We start from the raw sequence: 18,596 nt of genomic DNA, 5'->3' as shown, positions 1-18,596 counted from the left end.
GTGGGTTAGGAGCAGAGCTATCTCTGCAACATATTTACAATTCTTACTCTTTTTCCTGCATGGCTGAGGTTCTTCAAAGAGGAAAAGGACTCAGTATTTCAAGGGTGAGTTTTATATAAAACTAAGGTGCATCTTCAATTATAATCTGGTTTTTTTTTCTGTGCTTTTTCCCTATTTCAGGAGGATACAGATCATAATTATTATACATCAAGGACGTATGGCCCCTATGATTCTACCAGCCGGGATTTGTGGGTCAATATAGACCAAATGGAGAAGGACAAAGTAAAGATTCATGGGATCCTTTCCAATACCCATCGTCAAGCAGCAGTAAGTTTTTTTTTTGTTTTTTTTTTTTTTAGCTAACATGAATATTTTCCCCCAGAGATCCACACAGCAGTATTACTAGGTAGCATGACTATTGTTCATAGAACTATGTCTTTGAGCTCTAGTTAAGCTGTGGAAGTCTTTACACTATTGTTATCAAAGGATTCCTTGAACTTTTGAACCTTCTGTAACAGTCCTTCAGAGATGCCTTTAAACATACGTTTAAAATTTTACTCTGTCCCTAAGAATCACAAACTATCAAAAGGTAAACCACTTGTGTTGCTGAAATCAGAGGGAATTTTACTGTTGAGTTGAATAGTAAAAGATCTCTGTTGAGGATGAAGTTGATGAAGTTTTAAGTTTCTCATGGAATGTTTGTGGTATGTTTGCACTTCTATTTTATATGAGGGTTCATTCTTATATTTCCGTTTGGGACAACTGATAAAGCTCATGAGATTGTCATATAGTAACAGAAATTATGGTTTTAGGTTATCAGCAAATAAATTTTAGGTTATCGGCAAATATATAAATTGGAGTGTAAATAACAATCATATTTAACTTATTGTAGTCATGCTGCTGGTAAGGTGGGTATGAAAATAATGGGCTTACACACCTAGAAATGGAATTAAATACTGTATGATGTAGAGATTGTATTCTTGGTTCTCACCTGTGGCTAGAAGCTGCATACATAGAAGAGCCAATATTAGCAAAAATCGAATACAGAAAATTACATCTCAGAACTATGTTTGAAGACACTCTCGTTTCATCCATTCAGCAACTTAGCTCCAAAAAAAAGTCCTTGGGTTTTGCCAGTTTAAAACAAAATCTAGTGAATACCCTACTTAAAAGTTGTACAGTTTTTAAAGATGCAGATGTCTTTAACAGTTTTAAAGCTGAGAGAAAGCACAAGTTTAATTCATCTTTTCCTTACTTAATCTGTTTTTTCCGTGGCACAAGCCAGGTGACTGCTCAGAGGAATGCAAGAGGCAGCAGAAAGAAATACTGTGGTATTTAAATCAGAATATAGAAAGCAGAGTGAGGTGATAAATCCAGCACATGTAACTGCCACAGAGTCCAATTCAAAAAACATATCCTTCAAAGTTAAAAGAGTGTAGGCAGTCAGGGATAATGCAAATGCAGAGGGTTCAGACAGTTATAGATCCTTGGGGTAGATTTAATAAAACAGTGTATCAGCTATTTTCTTTAGACAATTTGATTCTAATGAGGAAAAAAAGACCCTCAAGGGTACCTTGAGGTAGTGAGGACCTCTGTTGTCTGTCTTGTCTACTTTATGTGGGATCCTGGTGCCCTGCATTGAGGGAAAGAATGGAAATATGCTGAAAGAAAAGCCAATAAATAAATTTAAAATTTTAACCCATGTTTAATGATTAGTAAAGGTGACACCCTTCCATGTCTTTGTTTCACCTTTGTTTTCAATTGGATCCCTGAGATTATGCAGCTAAAATGTCCATCCCAAGGGGAACATTTTGTGAAGTTATTAAACTAGAGGCTAGAACAAGGCAATATTTTTGGTCTATGTGGGGGTCATTGTAGAGGACCATTCAGCATGGCAAATGAAAACTTTAGGGCTTCGACTGTTTCTCCCCAAACCCAGTGGTTTAAGACCTTTCTTCTGAACGGCAGGTGTCCCCTCTTCCAGCTCCAGCAGACAAAGCTCTGGTCCCTATTTAGCACACTGATATCCATCTCTTTTCATGCTTGCCCAAATGTCTTGGACTATGAACTTGAGTGGCTGCAGCCATTTCTACATAGAGTTTTAAAGACCCCTTTTTCAGGACTGAAAAATAAAATGTCCCCCCAAAGGATTAAAAAGTATCAGAGAGTCATCCTCTAAGATTTTATTCCTTATTTATGCATCTATAATTGATTTTTTGTATGTTTGTGTCCAAGTAAACAACATCCACATGTACTGAACAACATAGGTGTTTAACAGGGAGATGTGATTTTCATAGCTGTACAACTGCAGAGTTGTATATTTTGAGATCATACCTACCTCAGCAGCAATCTCTTACCTCTCTCCCATAAACTTTGCCATTACTCTTTTTAAAAGGCCATTTTGCACATCTTGCACTCAATTATTTACATGATATTTTCTAAACATTATTCTCCAATTTGACAATAGAACCAGGAGTTATCACATGCTAAATATTAAGGAATTAATTTACAATGTCAAGGATTCTTTGAATGCTGACAATTTTACACTCAATTTGTGTGTTTTCCTTCATTTGGAAGTAAATAATCCTGAGAGTTCCCAGAAGCTGTCAGTTTGTTTTGCTTCTACAAGAAAAGTCTTAAGGACTGGAGAGAATCCTGGATAGGATCCATTTGATAGTTTGATTTTATAAACAGCATACAAATTTTTTGTGGAAAGTAGCGAACATATATTAATGGAACAATTAAAATGTCTAACACTACAGGATTTATAACACTAGTAGTAAAAGTGTTTTTTCAAGGTATTGCCACCATCTTCTTAACCATATAATACATTTTTAGAGGTGGCTTTGATATTCAGTGGGTTTAAATTAGATATCTAAGAGTTCATTAGTCAAACACTGAACTAGAATACAGGATATGTCATACTTGGGAACTCAACTCCCTTTGCTCCCAGTCCATTCTATCACTTATGCATGGAGAGAACATTTTTATCTCAGTGAATTGAAAATTCTGATATTCTTTCTTAAAAATGAAGTATGCTTTCTAGCATGGAAGTAAAAGCAAAATTTTAGTGACTGTTAGAATCTTGTGTTTCAAAATGATACTTAAATCATGTTGGTTATTACAGTATCATGCTAAAAAATAGGCTATGTTAAACATTTTTACATTGTCAGAATTTAAGGTGTCACATTTTGACTTAAGTCAGTGAGAGACCTTTATTGGGCTTGAGCGGAAATGGGATCAAGTTTTTGTTGCAAACATATTTATACTAATGTTTATATTATAGGCACCTAGAAGACAGATTAGGGCGCACAGTTTTCATTTGAAGTAGTTCAGTGGCTACTATGATTCAAAGTGAATAGATAAAATGGAAGATGGCATATAAAGGAAAGAGAGAAAGTGTGGTCAGAATATTGGTAGTTTCAACAGAGTTCTTCAAATTATGTTTGCTGGAGCAAGGACATAATTTAAATGGAGTGCACTCACAGATGTAGCATACACTTCAGCAGTGAAAGCTGTAGAGCATGGTAAAAGAATATTTGTGTGAGTTAATTCATGTGCTGTCTTTTGCATATGCCATTTTTGATTAGAAATGTTCAGTTGTACATCCATATTTATGTATATACAGAAAAGGTCATTAGAACCTACTCAGTCCAATTAACACATTGCAAATGGATTTTGCATTCTAATTAAAAACAAACAAAAAATGTGCTAATAAAGCCTGTCATAATTCTGTCTTCCATTTAAATGGAAAGCAAATCTTTCCAAACACTTAAAGTTACTGTAAGACTTCAACTGCTAACTTCATGCTAAATAATTCTTTAAACATTTCTGGTTGATGTAAATATAATTCTTCCTGAGAGAAGAAGTACTCAGATACAATCTGAAAATAACAAATACAAGACAGAAATAATGGGAGGAAAAACAAAGACTTTTTATTTTTCCTTCCCCCTCCACTTTTTTAAAATGTGTGGGCTGCTGCCCTTTCTTAAGTGGAGTCATCAAAAATTATGGTTGAGGGACAGTCACCAACAACTCATCTTCACACCAGCTTTTACTGTAGTAAGTCCTCCAAAAGAAGGAATAATGGACTGCATGCTTATTTCATATTTACTATTTGGACCACTGTGGAAGAGATGTGTTTTTCACAGGATATTATATTTAAACTGTGAAAAGACCATGCTGAGATTTCAGCACTCCTTTCTGCCATGACCACTAATTTATTCAGAGTTTAACCAGGTAGCACACAAGGTGATAATTATGAGTGGCCACAATAATCATCGAGCTTTGGGACTGGAATGGAATAGATGGAAAAAGATAAAGCCATAGGCAGAGAGGCAAAGTGAGTTTGAATTTGAATGTTGCTTTATGGTGAGCTTAGTTGAGGAGAAGAGTTCATTCCCCAAATGACAATTCTGTGCTATGAATTCAGCTGATAGAGGATAGTCACCTGTAGGTAGATGAAGAAAAGAAAAAGGTTCTTTTCAAAAATTTATTTATTTCCTTTATTTTTCAATACGTAGCTTAAGTAGAGTTTGTTATTGCTTCTGTTGAATATTTCTTTTTACACCATTCCATCTACTAGCTGACAGTGTAGAGAATTTTAGGGAATGGTGTCATTTGGGTTTGATGGAGGAATTGCCTTCCAGTGACCAGCCTTCCTCAGACAAGCTCGCAGGCAGCAGCAGGATGTCAGGGACAGCACATGAAAGTCCATGTGGCAGAGCAGCAGAAAGCTAGCAGCCAAAGCAGCAGATGTCCTGTAAAACATAGGTATTGCTAAGGCTTTTGATATTGATGGGTCCTTTTATGAAAGCAGTTAAAGCGACAGTTTTTTAAGGAGAAACCCTTTACAGATCTTTTATTAATTTTATTTTTGTGATTGAGTTACAGTATCTATTCATGTCTTTTCTTTTATGAAGTTTTCTGTTATAATGTTCCACTGCTTTAAGTGTTTAAGTGCTTCTCAGAGTTCTTTCCGGTTAGCTACTGGCAATTCCAAATTAAGAATAACAAGGCTCCAGTGAGAAAAAAAAAGCAATGAAAGAGATATTTGAAGTGGATGACTGTTCATCTTTTTTTTCTCTTAATGTTCTGCTCAATATTGATTTTATTTTCTGCTGTTATTCTTTTCAGAGAGTAAATCTGTCCTTTGATTTTCCATTTTATGGACATTTTCTACGTGAAATTACTGTGGCAACTGGAGGTAAGTGACTTTCTAACCATTTACTTTGAGTAAGATGAGAAGAGTTTCTTGCAGCTATTTAAAATATTTTTCCCCTGCCTGTATATGTCAAGAGATAAACTGCAGCTTTTATTTAGGAAATTTTCCTGCCCACAAAAAGAAAATCAAAAAATATCAATATGATGAAAAACCTCCAGCATTTAAGTTGAACTGTTATAAACCCATCTTACTGTAAGACTTTACAGCATTAATCCTTTTCTGTTTAGATATTTCCCCCAGAACTCAGGTGTATGTGTGTTTAGCAGTTGCCCTGGAGGTGAGAGTGCTGGAGCCAGAGCCAGGAGGGAGACAGGGTTTGCCTGCACGAGGGGAGAGGATTTCCTGCCCAAAGATGAGCAGTGCTGCTAGAAATGGGGCATGTGTCACCTGTGAGGCAAACCCATCACAGGGCATTGTCATGGTGCACTACAGCCTCAGAAAATGTACCATGGCCTTCCTCTCCTCTTTCCATGAGAGGAGTGGGGTGAGAAGGGAGGTAGGGCCAGCTCAGGCTCCCAGTCTGGCAGCTCTGGGCAGCACTGATGGCTCACTGCTGGGGTTCTCCCTCTCCCTGCTGCTGCCAGCTGCCTGCACCAATCTCCTGTGCTGGGAGCAGCCATCAGCTCCTTCTATTCCCTTCCCAACTCCAACTTCTTGAAAGACAATTTCATTTTAATGAGACAAGGAAAAGGAGATTACGTGGAAGACAATAAATGAGAAAAAGAAGGAGGAGTAATAGTAAAAAAATAAATACAAGGAGGCAAAAGGCAGCATCGTGGAGGGCACACCCAGAGGATCCTCTGGTCCTTGAACATATCCACCAAGTTCATGGACCCTGGCTGGTGGTGCTCAGTCTGGAGATGTGTCAGGACAAGCAGGCAGAAATAGGAGCCACCATCATTAGGAACAATTCTACCCTGTCCCTGATCTAAGTTTCTCCTTCTCTTGCTATGGGGTCCAGATGGACACGATCAGGGGATATCCATGTCCCACTGAACTCCTAAATGGGGAGGTTATGACTAAATGATAGGGGTAGAATTGCTGACAGTGTCTCAACAAGAGTGTGAACTGTAACAGAGATTTCTGTCATGCTCCCCATCAGGATCTCCATTTTGCTACCAAAGCAGAGTACAAGTGTTGGACAAAGGTGACTAAAGGCTGATATTAAAGTGATTTGCAGTAGAATGATAAAAAAAAAAGGATGCAGAATCATGAAGTGACTTCTTGAGCATCAGTTTTCCCTTCTTGATCAGCAATAACATTTTGATGCTGATTTGGATAAGATGAGCCAAGAACCACTGATTTTGAGATTTGTCTGATTTCCATTCTGCTATGCTGTTAGTTTCATTTTGATATTTGATCATCAATCCCAGTTTTGTATTCCTTTTTAGAGGAGTTGCTTTTGATGGGTTGCCAAAATCAGCATGTGATTTGTGTAGCACAAAAGGATGGGATAGATCCTGCAAAGCTAAAACAGCAGTGGTGGGGACAGGGTTCATCCTCTAAATGTCCCTTTATTCTTACTGCTGCCCTTGGTTCCTTAAAATTTCACAAAGTTCGCTCTCTTAAAGTAATTTTTTGTTGTGGTCATTCTGCTGAGCCTTCTCATTTAATGGAATTTAAAATATCTGAATTTTTACTAATTTTACCTCTTTCACTAATATACTGCTCTGACAAGTTTCTCCATCAGACCCAAAAGTCTTGGAAGGGAAGTTAATCTCATGAGGTGAACTGTGTAGGAGCAATTTGTGAGGTACATATTTTTTTTCCGTTTGATACTGAGTAAACAAAGAATTTAAGTAGTTTTGTCATTTGTTTTCTTAAAAAAAAAAAGGTCAGAATATAGAAATTACTGTGGCTCTGCAGGACTCTTTTCTCTTGCTATTAATGGAACACTGACTGATAATTATGCTTTTCTTTTTGCTGCATTTGGACTAAATGAAATATTATTGCTGTAAATAGATTGATGGATTGTTGTCAAGCTAAATACAACTTTAAAATCAGTCCTTTTAATGTACACCATTGACATTAGCACAGAGATATTTCTGTCTTTCATTAACATTTCCATGATTTTTCCACCTCAAAATTAAGCATAAAAAATAATATTTTAATAATATATTTTAAAATGTTATCTTGATAAAGCTTAGTAACTGTAAGTCATTCTGTCAGTCCAGGATGCAACCTTTACTACAACTATAAGGCTTCTAAACTCATCTAGCAGGAAAAGAAAGGTTTATTTCTGTACTAACTCTCTAAAAGTGTTTTAATTCAGATATATTTGCAAATTTTGTTGCTAGGCTATGCATGACACTTCACCACCACTGATTTATGATAACAGAAGATGAATAAATGTTCCATGTGCTTCATATACTCTATGGTCTGCTATTCCTTAGTAACCAAGATTTTACATTGGCATTACTATTATTAGAGACCTGGAATACCTCCAGAGATTATTCTGACATCAAAAGAATGACAAAGTTTGTGTGTACAGAACTCCCACATGACAGATGTCCACTTCCTGGAGAGCGGGATATTATTAATTATGCTAAGGGCAACACTAAAAACTGGTTTTTACATACAAATCATAAATTAAATAGCCTTCTTAAAAGGGAAGTTTAGAACAATGGCACAATAAATCCCTGTCACAATAAAAACATCAACGCCAATGGTTTCTACCATGCTTCATGGAGTGTGCACTGTGGCATAGCAGGGCTCCCAAATTGCTTAGGATGATTTTGGAATCACTGTGGTTTAAAACTCAACTTTTTTTTCTCTTTAACTGATATTTATTTCCTCTTCTGAATTGTTTTGATGACCTCATTGTGTTCAAGTAAGAAAAGGAAGAATGGGTAGTGAAAAAAATAGTTTGAGGGTTTTATTCACTGTTGTCTTAGCTGGTATTTGAAAAGGCTATATATTATTATATAAATTATATATTAGAATTGAAATAATTATTGACAAAATTAATAATTGGTTCTTTGCTATACAGACATGTCTCTGCCCACATTCCTATAGATAGTCTTCAAACAAGCTGAATTTTGGTTTTTGTGAAGCTTTCTAAAGTTTGTAGCCTACAGGCCAAAAATGGGTTATTTTTGTAAAAAGAAAAAAGTTGTGAGATAGTGAGTCAGGTTGTGCATGCCAGGAGCTGAGTGTATGAAGTCTGCTTGTTGCCAGTCACTGACATCCCTCACAGGGCTCAGTGGAGCTGGGAAAACCCTCCCTTGTGATGCGTCTCTCCATGCAGTCCCATAACCCTTCCCAAGGGCATCCTCGGAGCTCTGTGCCCCACATCCTACTCAACATGCTGCCAACTTCATCGCTGGCTGTATTCATTTTCCATGTTCATTGTAGTAAGCCCCTCTTGCTTATTCTCTGTGAGGGTTTTTTTTTGTTTGTTTTGTTTATCAGTCTCTATTTTTAGTGCAGTTTTATATCAGATACTGTAAGTTATTTAGGCAGGGTTTTTTTATGGCATTTTTTTGTTGACATTCAATTTCTCTGAGGTATTCCAGGGAGAAGGAAAGGCCTTGCTGTGCAAGCACTGCCCAGCATTAAGGAAACATAACAATAACAGTAGAAATTGAAGTGACTAGGTGGTTACATTTTTAGATTTATAATGCTGAATATTGAGACATTTTGCCAGCTAGCATGAAGAAGGCTCCAGAAATGTCCACTTACCCTGTATAAGAGCAAATTGCTGAAGTTGGAGCAAGCAGCTGAATTTTTAAATACTGTATTAAATTTTTGTGAGATATCTTTCACTAGAGAAATATTCCATATGGAGGAATTGTCTGAAATAATTCTGAGGATGCTGCCTGAGCATTTCTAACACTGTCAATTGAAGGAGTACCAAGCAAAGAAGTAAAAAGCCATCCTAGCATTAAATTCCAGTGTAATCAAATCAGAGTTGATAATTTTCCAAAACAGAAATCAAAAACTCTTTGTATGATTATTACTTCCTAAGACCAGATCTCATGCTTAAAAATACTTGTATTTATGGAAGAAAGATTTTTGTGCATCCAGTATTCACACAGCTTTTCATCAAAACTACAGCAGTCCTGTGCTCTATTGACACAAGATAAGAGCACAAGCATTGAAAATACTATACTAATTTTTCTGCTGAAACCTGATGTTGTTGGATCTTGGATTGAGGAGCAGGTGTGAGGTACGTGAGCATGGTTCCTAAACCCTGACTAGTCAGGACAACTGATTCAAAGTAATCTTTCATTCTCATGAGGAGTCACATTTCAGTATCAAATTCTTTTTAAATGTACATATGGCTTGTGGGAAAGTACCAAAGGCAAAATATCTCTGGTTAGCAAGCTAGTTGATTAGCTACTTAAAAGCTGAAGCTCTCTACAGAGATAACACTTTAAGATTTCTTTTGGACATTGAATCTGTATATATCGTTATTTTACTGTTTTCAACGTAGCAAGGAGGGATATGAAAAATAAGTGCCCAAGTGTGGAGAATTCTAATACAATTTCCATCACATTTTACAGTACTTTCAAGGAAAAGGGATCAATGACAGAGAGTATGCTGTGGGGAGGGAATAAAGCCTGTTGTTGCCCTGTCTCAGCCCTATCTTTCTGTGTTGGCAATACCTCTGGGCAATACCTCTGAGCAGGAGGGAAATTTGTCCACTGAGGTGGTGGTGCTACAGAAAGAGAAGGGACCACGGGGTCAGGACCTGAGCTTGTTCAGGGTGAGGATGGCTGTGCATGTGCAGCCTGCAGAAATTCTATGCTAATTATTTTTTTCCCTGCATCTCATGTATTTATTTTCTTAAATTTCCAAACCAGTGGGTAGGTAGAGTGAAATTTACCCACCTCTTTGAATTATCAGTGTCCTGAGTGGAATGTTTTATTGGAGTCTGTCAAAAATTTCAGTAAGGTTTTTCTGGCTGTTCCTGCTTCTCTGAACCTTTCAGCACAGGAGCTGGCAGGAGATGTGTTCATCACTTAATGAAGAGCTCTTTGACAACACAAATTGCCCTGTGGGCAACATCTGTTGAATGGCAAAGGTGATACAAAGCAGAGTGAAACACTGTGTTTCTAGCCAAAATCAGTGCCTCAGATTAGTTTGTGTCTGTTACAGGGCATTACACTTGTCATCACCAGTGGGCAGGTCACTCTGAAGGGACTGTGGGGGTCTGGCTGTTGACTAGCTCACAAAATTGCCTTCATTTACCTCGTCTTCTTCTGATGTCTTATATTGCCATCCAGTTGTACCAAAAAAAAAATCTCCCTGTAAAGCTTCCTGTGTCAAGTGTCCTGGGAATATCCCTCCTGTCTTAGTAAGGGACTATCCCCTCCCTGGAAACTGCTTTTCCTAACTTTTCTTGGTGAACCCTTATGACCCTTTCCATTCCCACACTTATGCCTTATCTTTACAAATTGGATCAGAAGCACTTAGGGCAAAAAGAATGATAAGCTTTAGAGGGAAAAAAGCATTCCATATGCCTTGACATTTCTCTGATCATCACATATTAAGGCATTTGCTAACTTTGTGATGATTATGGGGAGGAGTGGTACTGAAGTGGTAAAGGCTTAAGATTACCATATTTGTGTTTTTTTAAGACTGTTTCATAGAATAACAGATAACTACCCAAAGCATTTGTCCACATGTAATACCAAATAAGCAGTAAATAAAATTGAATAATTTTGCCGAAAATAATAATAAATTAAATTATTTAATGTTATTTTTTCCTTAGCCAAGGAAACTCTGGGCTTCATTCTCCTTAGTGTGTTATCCTCCATATCTGTAAATGCCATACATTTGTGTTCTTGTTCATAAAATACTTACAAAATTCATATTGTTCCTCATATTTCTGCTGAAATCTAGGCACTTACACTGACTGATAATTTGACTTCCTTAAGAAATGACTGTTGAGTGTTCCCAGAAATTATATCATGATCCTATTGCTATCAAAATGAGCTGTAAATCTCCTTAGATTGCCACAGGGTGCTTCCCTAATTGGCTGTACTTCATATGAGGGCAGCTCTTTGTTTCCACGAGTGACAGGTGATGAAAAGAGCACTGAGCAGGTTGGTTCCTCGTTGTCGTTAGCTGTGCAGGGAGGAGCTTTCCTCCGGCAGGCAGCGGCTGATTAAAAGAGGGCTCTGGGGAGCAGGGCAAGCAGGAGTGAGCAAACAGGGTCGTGGCACATCTCTGAGGGTGTGGCACATCTTTGAGGGCAGGCATGGCGGGGCAGTTTGCGTGGTAGTTCGCCCAGGCAGGGTTGCAGGTTTCCTCCTGCTAGAGGGGTTTTTAGTTTGTTGCGTTTCTGTTGGTTTGTTTTGGGGATTTTTGTTAGTAATGGTTTTTACACGATCAAAAACTTCAGTTAGTAAAAGTGTATGTAGCCAAATAAACTCTCTAGAAAAGGATCCAGGATCTGTCCAGACCCCTTTCTGTGCAGAGTGTTTGAGCTCATGAGTGGTTCTAGGAGCATTGCAGAATGCCTGCACTGTAAGCAGCTGAATGATCTCCTTTCAGTGGCCAAGTTTAGGGAAGAAGTTGAAAGACTAAGGAATATTATGGAAAGTGAAAGGGAAATAGTTTGGTGGAGTTTTGCCCTTCTATCCTCGAAGTGACACCCACCAGGAATCAGAGGACTCCCACACTTCCCACTGTCAGGCAATAGCAGGACACCTGGTGGATGAAGGGGAATGGAAATGGATCCCTACTCAGGGAGGTAATAAAAATTTCTCCTGACTCCCTTCACCTACCCAGGTGCCACTTCAGAATAGGTTGAGGTCCTGGATTTAGAGTGTTAGCCAGAAGATGTAAAAGAAAATAATCTGCCTGGTGAGCCTCCCAATTATGCTTCATCTGTCAGAGGGATCTCCACCTCTGACATTAAAAAGAAAAGAAGGGTAGTCATAGTGAGTGACTCCCTTCTGAGGGAACAGAGGGTCCCATATGTGGACTGGACCCACCCCACAGTCTGCCTCCCTGGGGCCCAGGCATGGGATATCACTGAGAGACTGCCTGGGCTGATTCAGCCATCTGATTACTACCCACTGCTGATACTCCAGGCTGGCAGTGATGAGATGGAAAAGAGAAGGATCAGGGCAATTAAAAGGGACTTGAGGGCACTGGGTCAAGTGGTTGATAGGGGAGGAGCTCAGGTAGTGTTCTGCTTAGTGTCTTTGGTGGCAGAGAAAAATGATGACAGGAATAGGAGAGCTCACATCATCAACACGTGGCTCAAGGGTTGGCATCATCAGCAGAATTTTGGGCTCTGATCATGGGGCAAATTTTACAGCATCTGGCCTGCTGGAACCGGATGGGCTCCATCTCTCTGCTAAGGGCAGAAGGACTTTAGCTCATGAGCTGGCAGTACTCATTGACAGGGCTTTAAAATAGGTTTTAAGAAGGAAGAGGATGCAGCTGAACTGTTAGGAAGCAGGCCCAAGGGTAGTAAACCGGAGTTAGGGGTGAAATCAGCAGCCCAGCTGAGGTGCATGTATACCAATGCATGCAGCATGGGTAACAAACAAGAGCTGGAAGTCGTGGTACAGCAGCAAAGCTGTGATGTGGTCACCATCATGAAATGTGGTGGGATGACTCACATAGCTGGAGTCCTGCACTGGATGGCTAGAAGATGTTCAGAAGAGACAGGAAATGGAGAAGAGGTGGAGGGGTGGCCCTTTATATTAGGGAGGCATTTGATGCTATGAGTATTGAAACTAATGACGATGAAGTTGAATGCCTGTGGATAAGAATTAAAGGGAAGGCCAACTTACCTGACATCCTACTGGGAGTCTATTATCCTTCACCCAGCCAGGAAGGAGAGGTGGACAGCTCATTTTATTAGCAGCTGGAGAGTGTTTCAGGATCAGCAGCTCTTGTTCTTCTAGGTGATTTTAACCTACCAGACATCTGCTGGGAAATTAATACAGCAGAAAAGAGGCAGTACAGGAAGTTCTTAGTGTGGAGGACAACTTTTTGTCACAGCTGGTGGGTGAGCCCACCAGGGGCTGGTGGGAGATGTTAGACCTGTTTGCAAATAGAGATGGGCTGGTGGGAGATGTGGTGGTTGGAGGCTGCTTGGGGCATACTGATCATGAAGTTATAGAATTCTCGATATTTTAGGAAATCAGGAGGAACATCAGTAAGACTTTTTCATTGGACTTCCAAAGGGCAGACTTTGGCCTATTTAGGAGACTTATTCAGAGAGTTCCTTGGGAAGAAGCACTTATAAAAAATGGAGTCCAGAAAAGCTCTTATAAACAATGGAGTCCAGGATAGGTGGGCGTGCTCCAAAACAGAGATCTCGAGGGCAACTTTTCTGAAGGATAATAAAAATGTTTTTACAGTTATATTAATGGCAAAAGGAAGAGTAAGACCAACCTTCACTCTCTACTGGATGCAGGACAGAACTTAGTAACTGCAGGTGAGGAGAAGGTGGAAATGCTTAATGTCTTTTTTCCTTCAGCTTCTAGTCTCTAGAAGACGGCTCCTCCTCAGGACAGCTGTCCTCCTAGGTTGGCAGATGGTGTCAGGGAACAGAATAGTCCCCCTGTTTTCGAGGAGGAGGCAGTCAGAGAACTGCTGAGCCATTTGGATGTTCATAAATCTATGGACCCAGATGGGATCCATCCTGTAAAGTTGTTCTCCATCATTTACCAACAGTTCTGGCTCACTGGTGAGGTTCCAGAGGACTGGAAGCTGGCCAATGTGATGCCCATTCCCAAAATTGGTGGGAAGGAGGGTCCTGGTAATTATAGGGCAGTTAGCCAGACCTCAGTACCCAGTAAGGTAATGGAGCAGTTTATATTAAGTGTCATCAAGCAGCACTTACAGGATGGCCAGGGTATCAGACCCAGCCAGCAGGGGTTTACGATGGGTAGGTCGTGTTTGACCAACCTGATCTCCTTTTATGACCAGATGACCTGCCTGGTGGATCCAGGAAAGGCTGTGGATATTGTGTACCTGGATTTCAGCAAGGCCTTGGCACTGTCTCTCAAAGCACACTCCTGGAAAAGCTGCAGCCCACAGCTTGGACAGGAGCACTCTGTGCTGGGCTAGGAACTGGCTGGATGGCCGGGCTCAGAGAGTGGTGGTAAACAGTGCTGCATCCAGCTGGCAGCCAGGCACCAGTGGTGTCCTCAGGGGTCTCTGCTGGGGCCAGTTCTGTTTGATATTTTTACTGATGACATGGATGAGAGGATTGAGTCTCTCATTATAAATTTGTGGATGACACTAATCTGGAAGCATGTGTCAATCTGTCGGAAGGTAGGAGGGCTCTGCAGACCTGGAATGGTTGGATGGATGGGCAGAGTCCGATAAGATGAAGTTTAATAAATCCAAATGCCAAGTCCTGCATTTTGGCCACAATAACCCCCTGTAACCTTATAGGCTGAGGATGGTGTGGCTGGACAGTGCCCAGGCAGAAAGGGACCTGGGAGTACTGGTGACAGCCGGCTGAACACGAGCCAGCAGTGTGCCCTGGTGGCCATACAGGCCAGTGGCATCCTGACCTGGGCAGGAATAGTGTGGCCAGCAAGAGCAGGGAGGTCATCCTTTCCCTGTACTTGGCAGGTGAGGGCACACCTTGAGTGCTGTGTCCAGTTCTGGGCCCTCAGGTTGGGAAGGACCTTGAGAGCTTGAGCACGTCCAGAGGAGGCAGCGAGGCTGGAGAGGGGCTGGGAGCACAAGCCCTGTGAGGAACGACTGAGGGAGCTGGGGGTGTTTATCCTGGAGAAAAGGAGACACAGCAGTGACCTTATCACTCTGTACGCCTTCCTGAAAGTGGTTGTGGTCAGATGGGGTTGGTCTCTTTCTCCAGGCAGCAACTGACAGAACAAGAGGACACAGTCTTAAGCTGTACGAAGGGAAATATAGGTGGGATATTGGGAAAAAGGTTTTTTTAGAAAGGGTGATAAGTTCTGGAATGGTCTGCGTGGGGAGGTGGTGAAGTCATCATCCCTGGATGTGTTTAAAAAAAGACTGGATGTGGCACTTGGTGCCATGGTTTAGTTGAGGTGTTAAGACATGGGTTGGACTTAATGATTTTGAGGGTCTCTTCCAACCTAGTGATTCCATGCTCTGTTAAAGCATGCTCTGCAGTGGCAGGAATCAGCAACACTCACCACTGCTCCTCTCTGAAGTAGTGGAGAATGTTTATGAGTTGTAGCAGAGCAGCACTCAAAGGGAAAGGTGTCAAAGTCTGTTTAGTTGTGTTTTTCCCCTCTGCATTAGGTGCAAGAAGAGAGTGATACAGGAAAGGGTTTTACCTGTGTAGATAAAGTGCCTTTAATTCTGTCAGGAAAAGATATTAGAAATATTATATTTGGAAGTACTCATCAGCTAAAATATCAGTTCACCTAAGTGATGTTTTTAAAGCTGTAGGTAAGAGTCCCATCCAGTCAATAATTTTTTGTTCTATCAGTGAAGGGATCTCACTCCATTTTTATGCTGTGCATTTTATTACCTTAAACATTATTCCAGCAGTTCACAGGATGATATATATCAAGGTGCTTAGTGCAATGTTAGTACAACAGTTAGGCGTTTATTCTCTATTACCTTTGTTATTTAATCTGTGTTGCATTAGCTCTAGTATCTTTAACGTAATGTATCAATATGTGGTTTAGTGCCATCATACAAAAAATTAATTGATAACAAAAACAAGTTGCAGGAAAAATAGAAATCTAAAGTCTCAAAAAAATGTTCTAATTTGCAACTTTCATATTTTGGAAAACAAGATTTCTTGCCCCTCTATTTTGCTTCAGACTTACCCATTTTTTTGGCCACTTGCAGTATGTCCAAAGCAATTATAGCAAGTGACAGTACATTTGATTTCCAGCTGCATTAGTAAGTGTGGAATTTCTGGTTGTTGTGCTATAAGCAGCTTGTTGTTATCTAAAAGAAAAGTTTGGAAGCTTACACAGGATTAATTAAAATCAATGAAGGATTTAAAAGTGAACACTGAAATTATTGCTGGAGAAATATAATTAACAAAGTAAATTGGATCCTAAAATGGCCCCAGATCATCCCACAGAGGCCCAGTGCAAGCCCTCACCGATGAGGAAGCCAGAAATGTTTTGTGGGAGCTAAAAAAAGGCAGCAACAGAGAATCGTTGTACTGGAACCATCCTACTGATGACACAGGCTCACATTAAGAGGCTATTTAGTTACTTAGTTTTACATGTCACCAGTAGCATTGTTTAAAAAGTAAATATTTTAAAAGTAAATATTTAAAAGTAAATATATTCTTGCTATTGAGTTTCTGCATTGTTGTATCCAAAGCCACAAACCACCCATAATTGCCATTTCCTGTCTGTATGTCTAACTGTTGAAGAATGAAAAGCACATGAATAAATCTATGTAAGGCTTTTTGTATTCATTACTTCAGATAAAGTATTCTAATTTCATTACTTGGGATCTGTCATGTAAAATCTGCACATGGAATTTCTTTTGCATATCTGACAGTACAGAGAGTACAGATTTTCTTATATCTTTACTGTACTGCAATTTCATATGATGACTGTCCATGTCTATCCATCCCTGACTCCCGGAGAGTCTTTAGAAAACCAAATGCTGCTACGTGTTTTGCATGGTCAACAGTTGGAAAATAGAATGCATGCAAGTGTTGTCTGAGCCACATTATGAAAAATCAGTTGCCCGTTGCCAGCCTCTTCATTATGTCATCATTCCTTCCTTGGCAACCTCCCTGTCTCAAGCCAGTCCTTGCTAACTTCATTACACTTGCAAATTGCTCAGATTCATATCTGTCTGTTTTCTGCAACCAAAGCCATTGAAATAAATAGTTTCCCATGGATCTTTGTCAGTTTTCAATTGAGACTTCAATTTTTTCACTTGCTTCTTGCTCCTCCTTACAGTCTTGGCCTTGGCTGCATTCACACCCTTTCCCCTTCCTTCTGTCAATGTTGTCACTGGGTGACATCCCCAGTCTTCAAGCTTTTTCATGCATATGCCTGTTGCTGAGGAGATGGTTCCAGGTGAGAGCAGCAGAAAGAAGCATTTATGCCTAAATTTCTTCTAAAATCATAGGAAAGAGTCCGCCAGAGGTTTATGGAGGTTTTCTTTGCCATGGCTTAAAGTGATAATTTTGTTCACAAAATAGTGATAACTTTTGTTCACATAAATTTAATGACAAGACATGTCAGGAAAAACTATAAAAATGAAAAAGAGGTTTTTGTTGTTTTCATGGAAAGATTACCTCAAAACTACATTTGTTTTCATGTGTTTTAGTTCCATTTACTTTTAGGAGCTTCTTCGTGCTCCAATCCCTTGCAGTAACTATTCCAGACAGGACTTTTATTTTAGAACTACTACCGCTAGGCGACAATATTGTAACAATTTCATGTGTTATTTGTGTCATTTTGTCTGTGATGCTACATCCACCTGAAAAAGCAGCTTGTTGATGTGTCTCTCCAGTGTGTTTCCAGGAAATGATAAGGTAACCAGAATCACTAGCATGGGATTCTTACCCTGCCTCACTCACCAGTGCAGGCCTCAAGTCTTAAGAAGGGAATAAATAGGGCATAGACATCTCCATAAAGGGCCATCGGTGCAAATCCTGCCTCTCCTCCAAGTGTTTGTGGGTTCAACACTGCCTTGTCTTGCCAGAGACAGCATTGATATAACTCTCAGTCAGGGACTGCCCTGCAATTCGTGTTAGAAGTGTTTTATCTTCACCCATTACTGTACTGCAAAACCTGCGCATGAAGAAGTGTAGCCTGTAACTCTGCTTTTAACCAACCTGAAAAAAGGAAAGCCAGACTCTATAACCTGCATCATGATCCATGATGCCTGGGGCTGCTTACCTAGAAAAACTTTTTGTAGCTATTTGCTCAAGTAGAAATGGTGACTTTTTGACTTCAAGCTGCCACACGTGGCAGTCTGGTACGTGCCTGCACATCTGAGAGCAGAGAGAGTCCAAAGGCTGTTGAAGAGAGCGTGACTAGTGACTGTTTTAAGATTCCAAGGGCTTAATTGGCTTGCTAAAAATTACTATTTGTCAAAGAAATAAATGCTTATTAATTTAGTAACTTGTTAATTGAAGGATGCTAGCTGCAATATTGTTAAACCCTGAGCTGAATGGCAGCAGATGTGTGATTTCATATATCTCACTTGTTAGATGCAAGTGATGCCAAATAAAATAAGGGGTTATTTGGCAATGACTTAATAGGGCAATAAAAGTCTTTTTTACTGCAGTTTATGTTCTGCTTTGATTTTCTGCCTAATGTGGAGGAGACATGAAATATAATGGAATAAAAAGATCTATGGAGCATTGAGTAAGAGTTTTAAGCTCCATCTCTCTCAATCCTATGCACTAAAATAAATGTTTTCCTTCTTTCAAGTAGATTTCTATGTAGTGTTATTGGATGACCATACA

General features: G+C 39.7%; 1 protein-coding gene across 1 annotated transcript in view; it reads left to right on the top strand.

Annotated features, from left to right (window-relative positions):
* Positions 1-18,596, top strand: part of PLXDC2 (plexin domain containing 2) — a 258,828-nt gene that overhangs the window by 136,231 nt on the left and 104,001 nt on the right. Inside the window, exons 3-4 of the mRNA XM_059467961.1 lie at positions 181-327; positions 5,137-5,206. Of these exons, the coding sequence (XP_059323944.1) occupies positions 181-327; positions 5,137-5,206 (217 nt within the window). The remainder of the gene's footprint in view (positions 1-180; positions 328-5,136; positions 5,207-18,596) is intronic.

The sequence above is a fragment of the Ammospiza nelsoni genome, chromosome 1 (assembly GCF_027579445.1).
Source record: "Ammospiza nelsoni isolate bAmmNel1 chromosome 1, bAmmNel1.pri, whole genome shotgun sequence".
Lineage (NCBI taxonomy): Eukaryota > Metazoa > Chordata > Aves > Passeriformes > Passerellidae > Ammospiza > Ammospiza nelsoni.
This window is presented reverse-complemented; position numbering and strand designations above follow the sequence as displayed.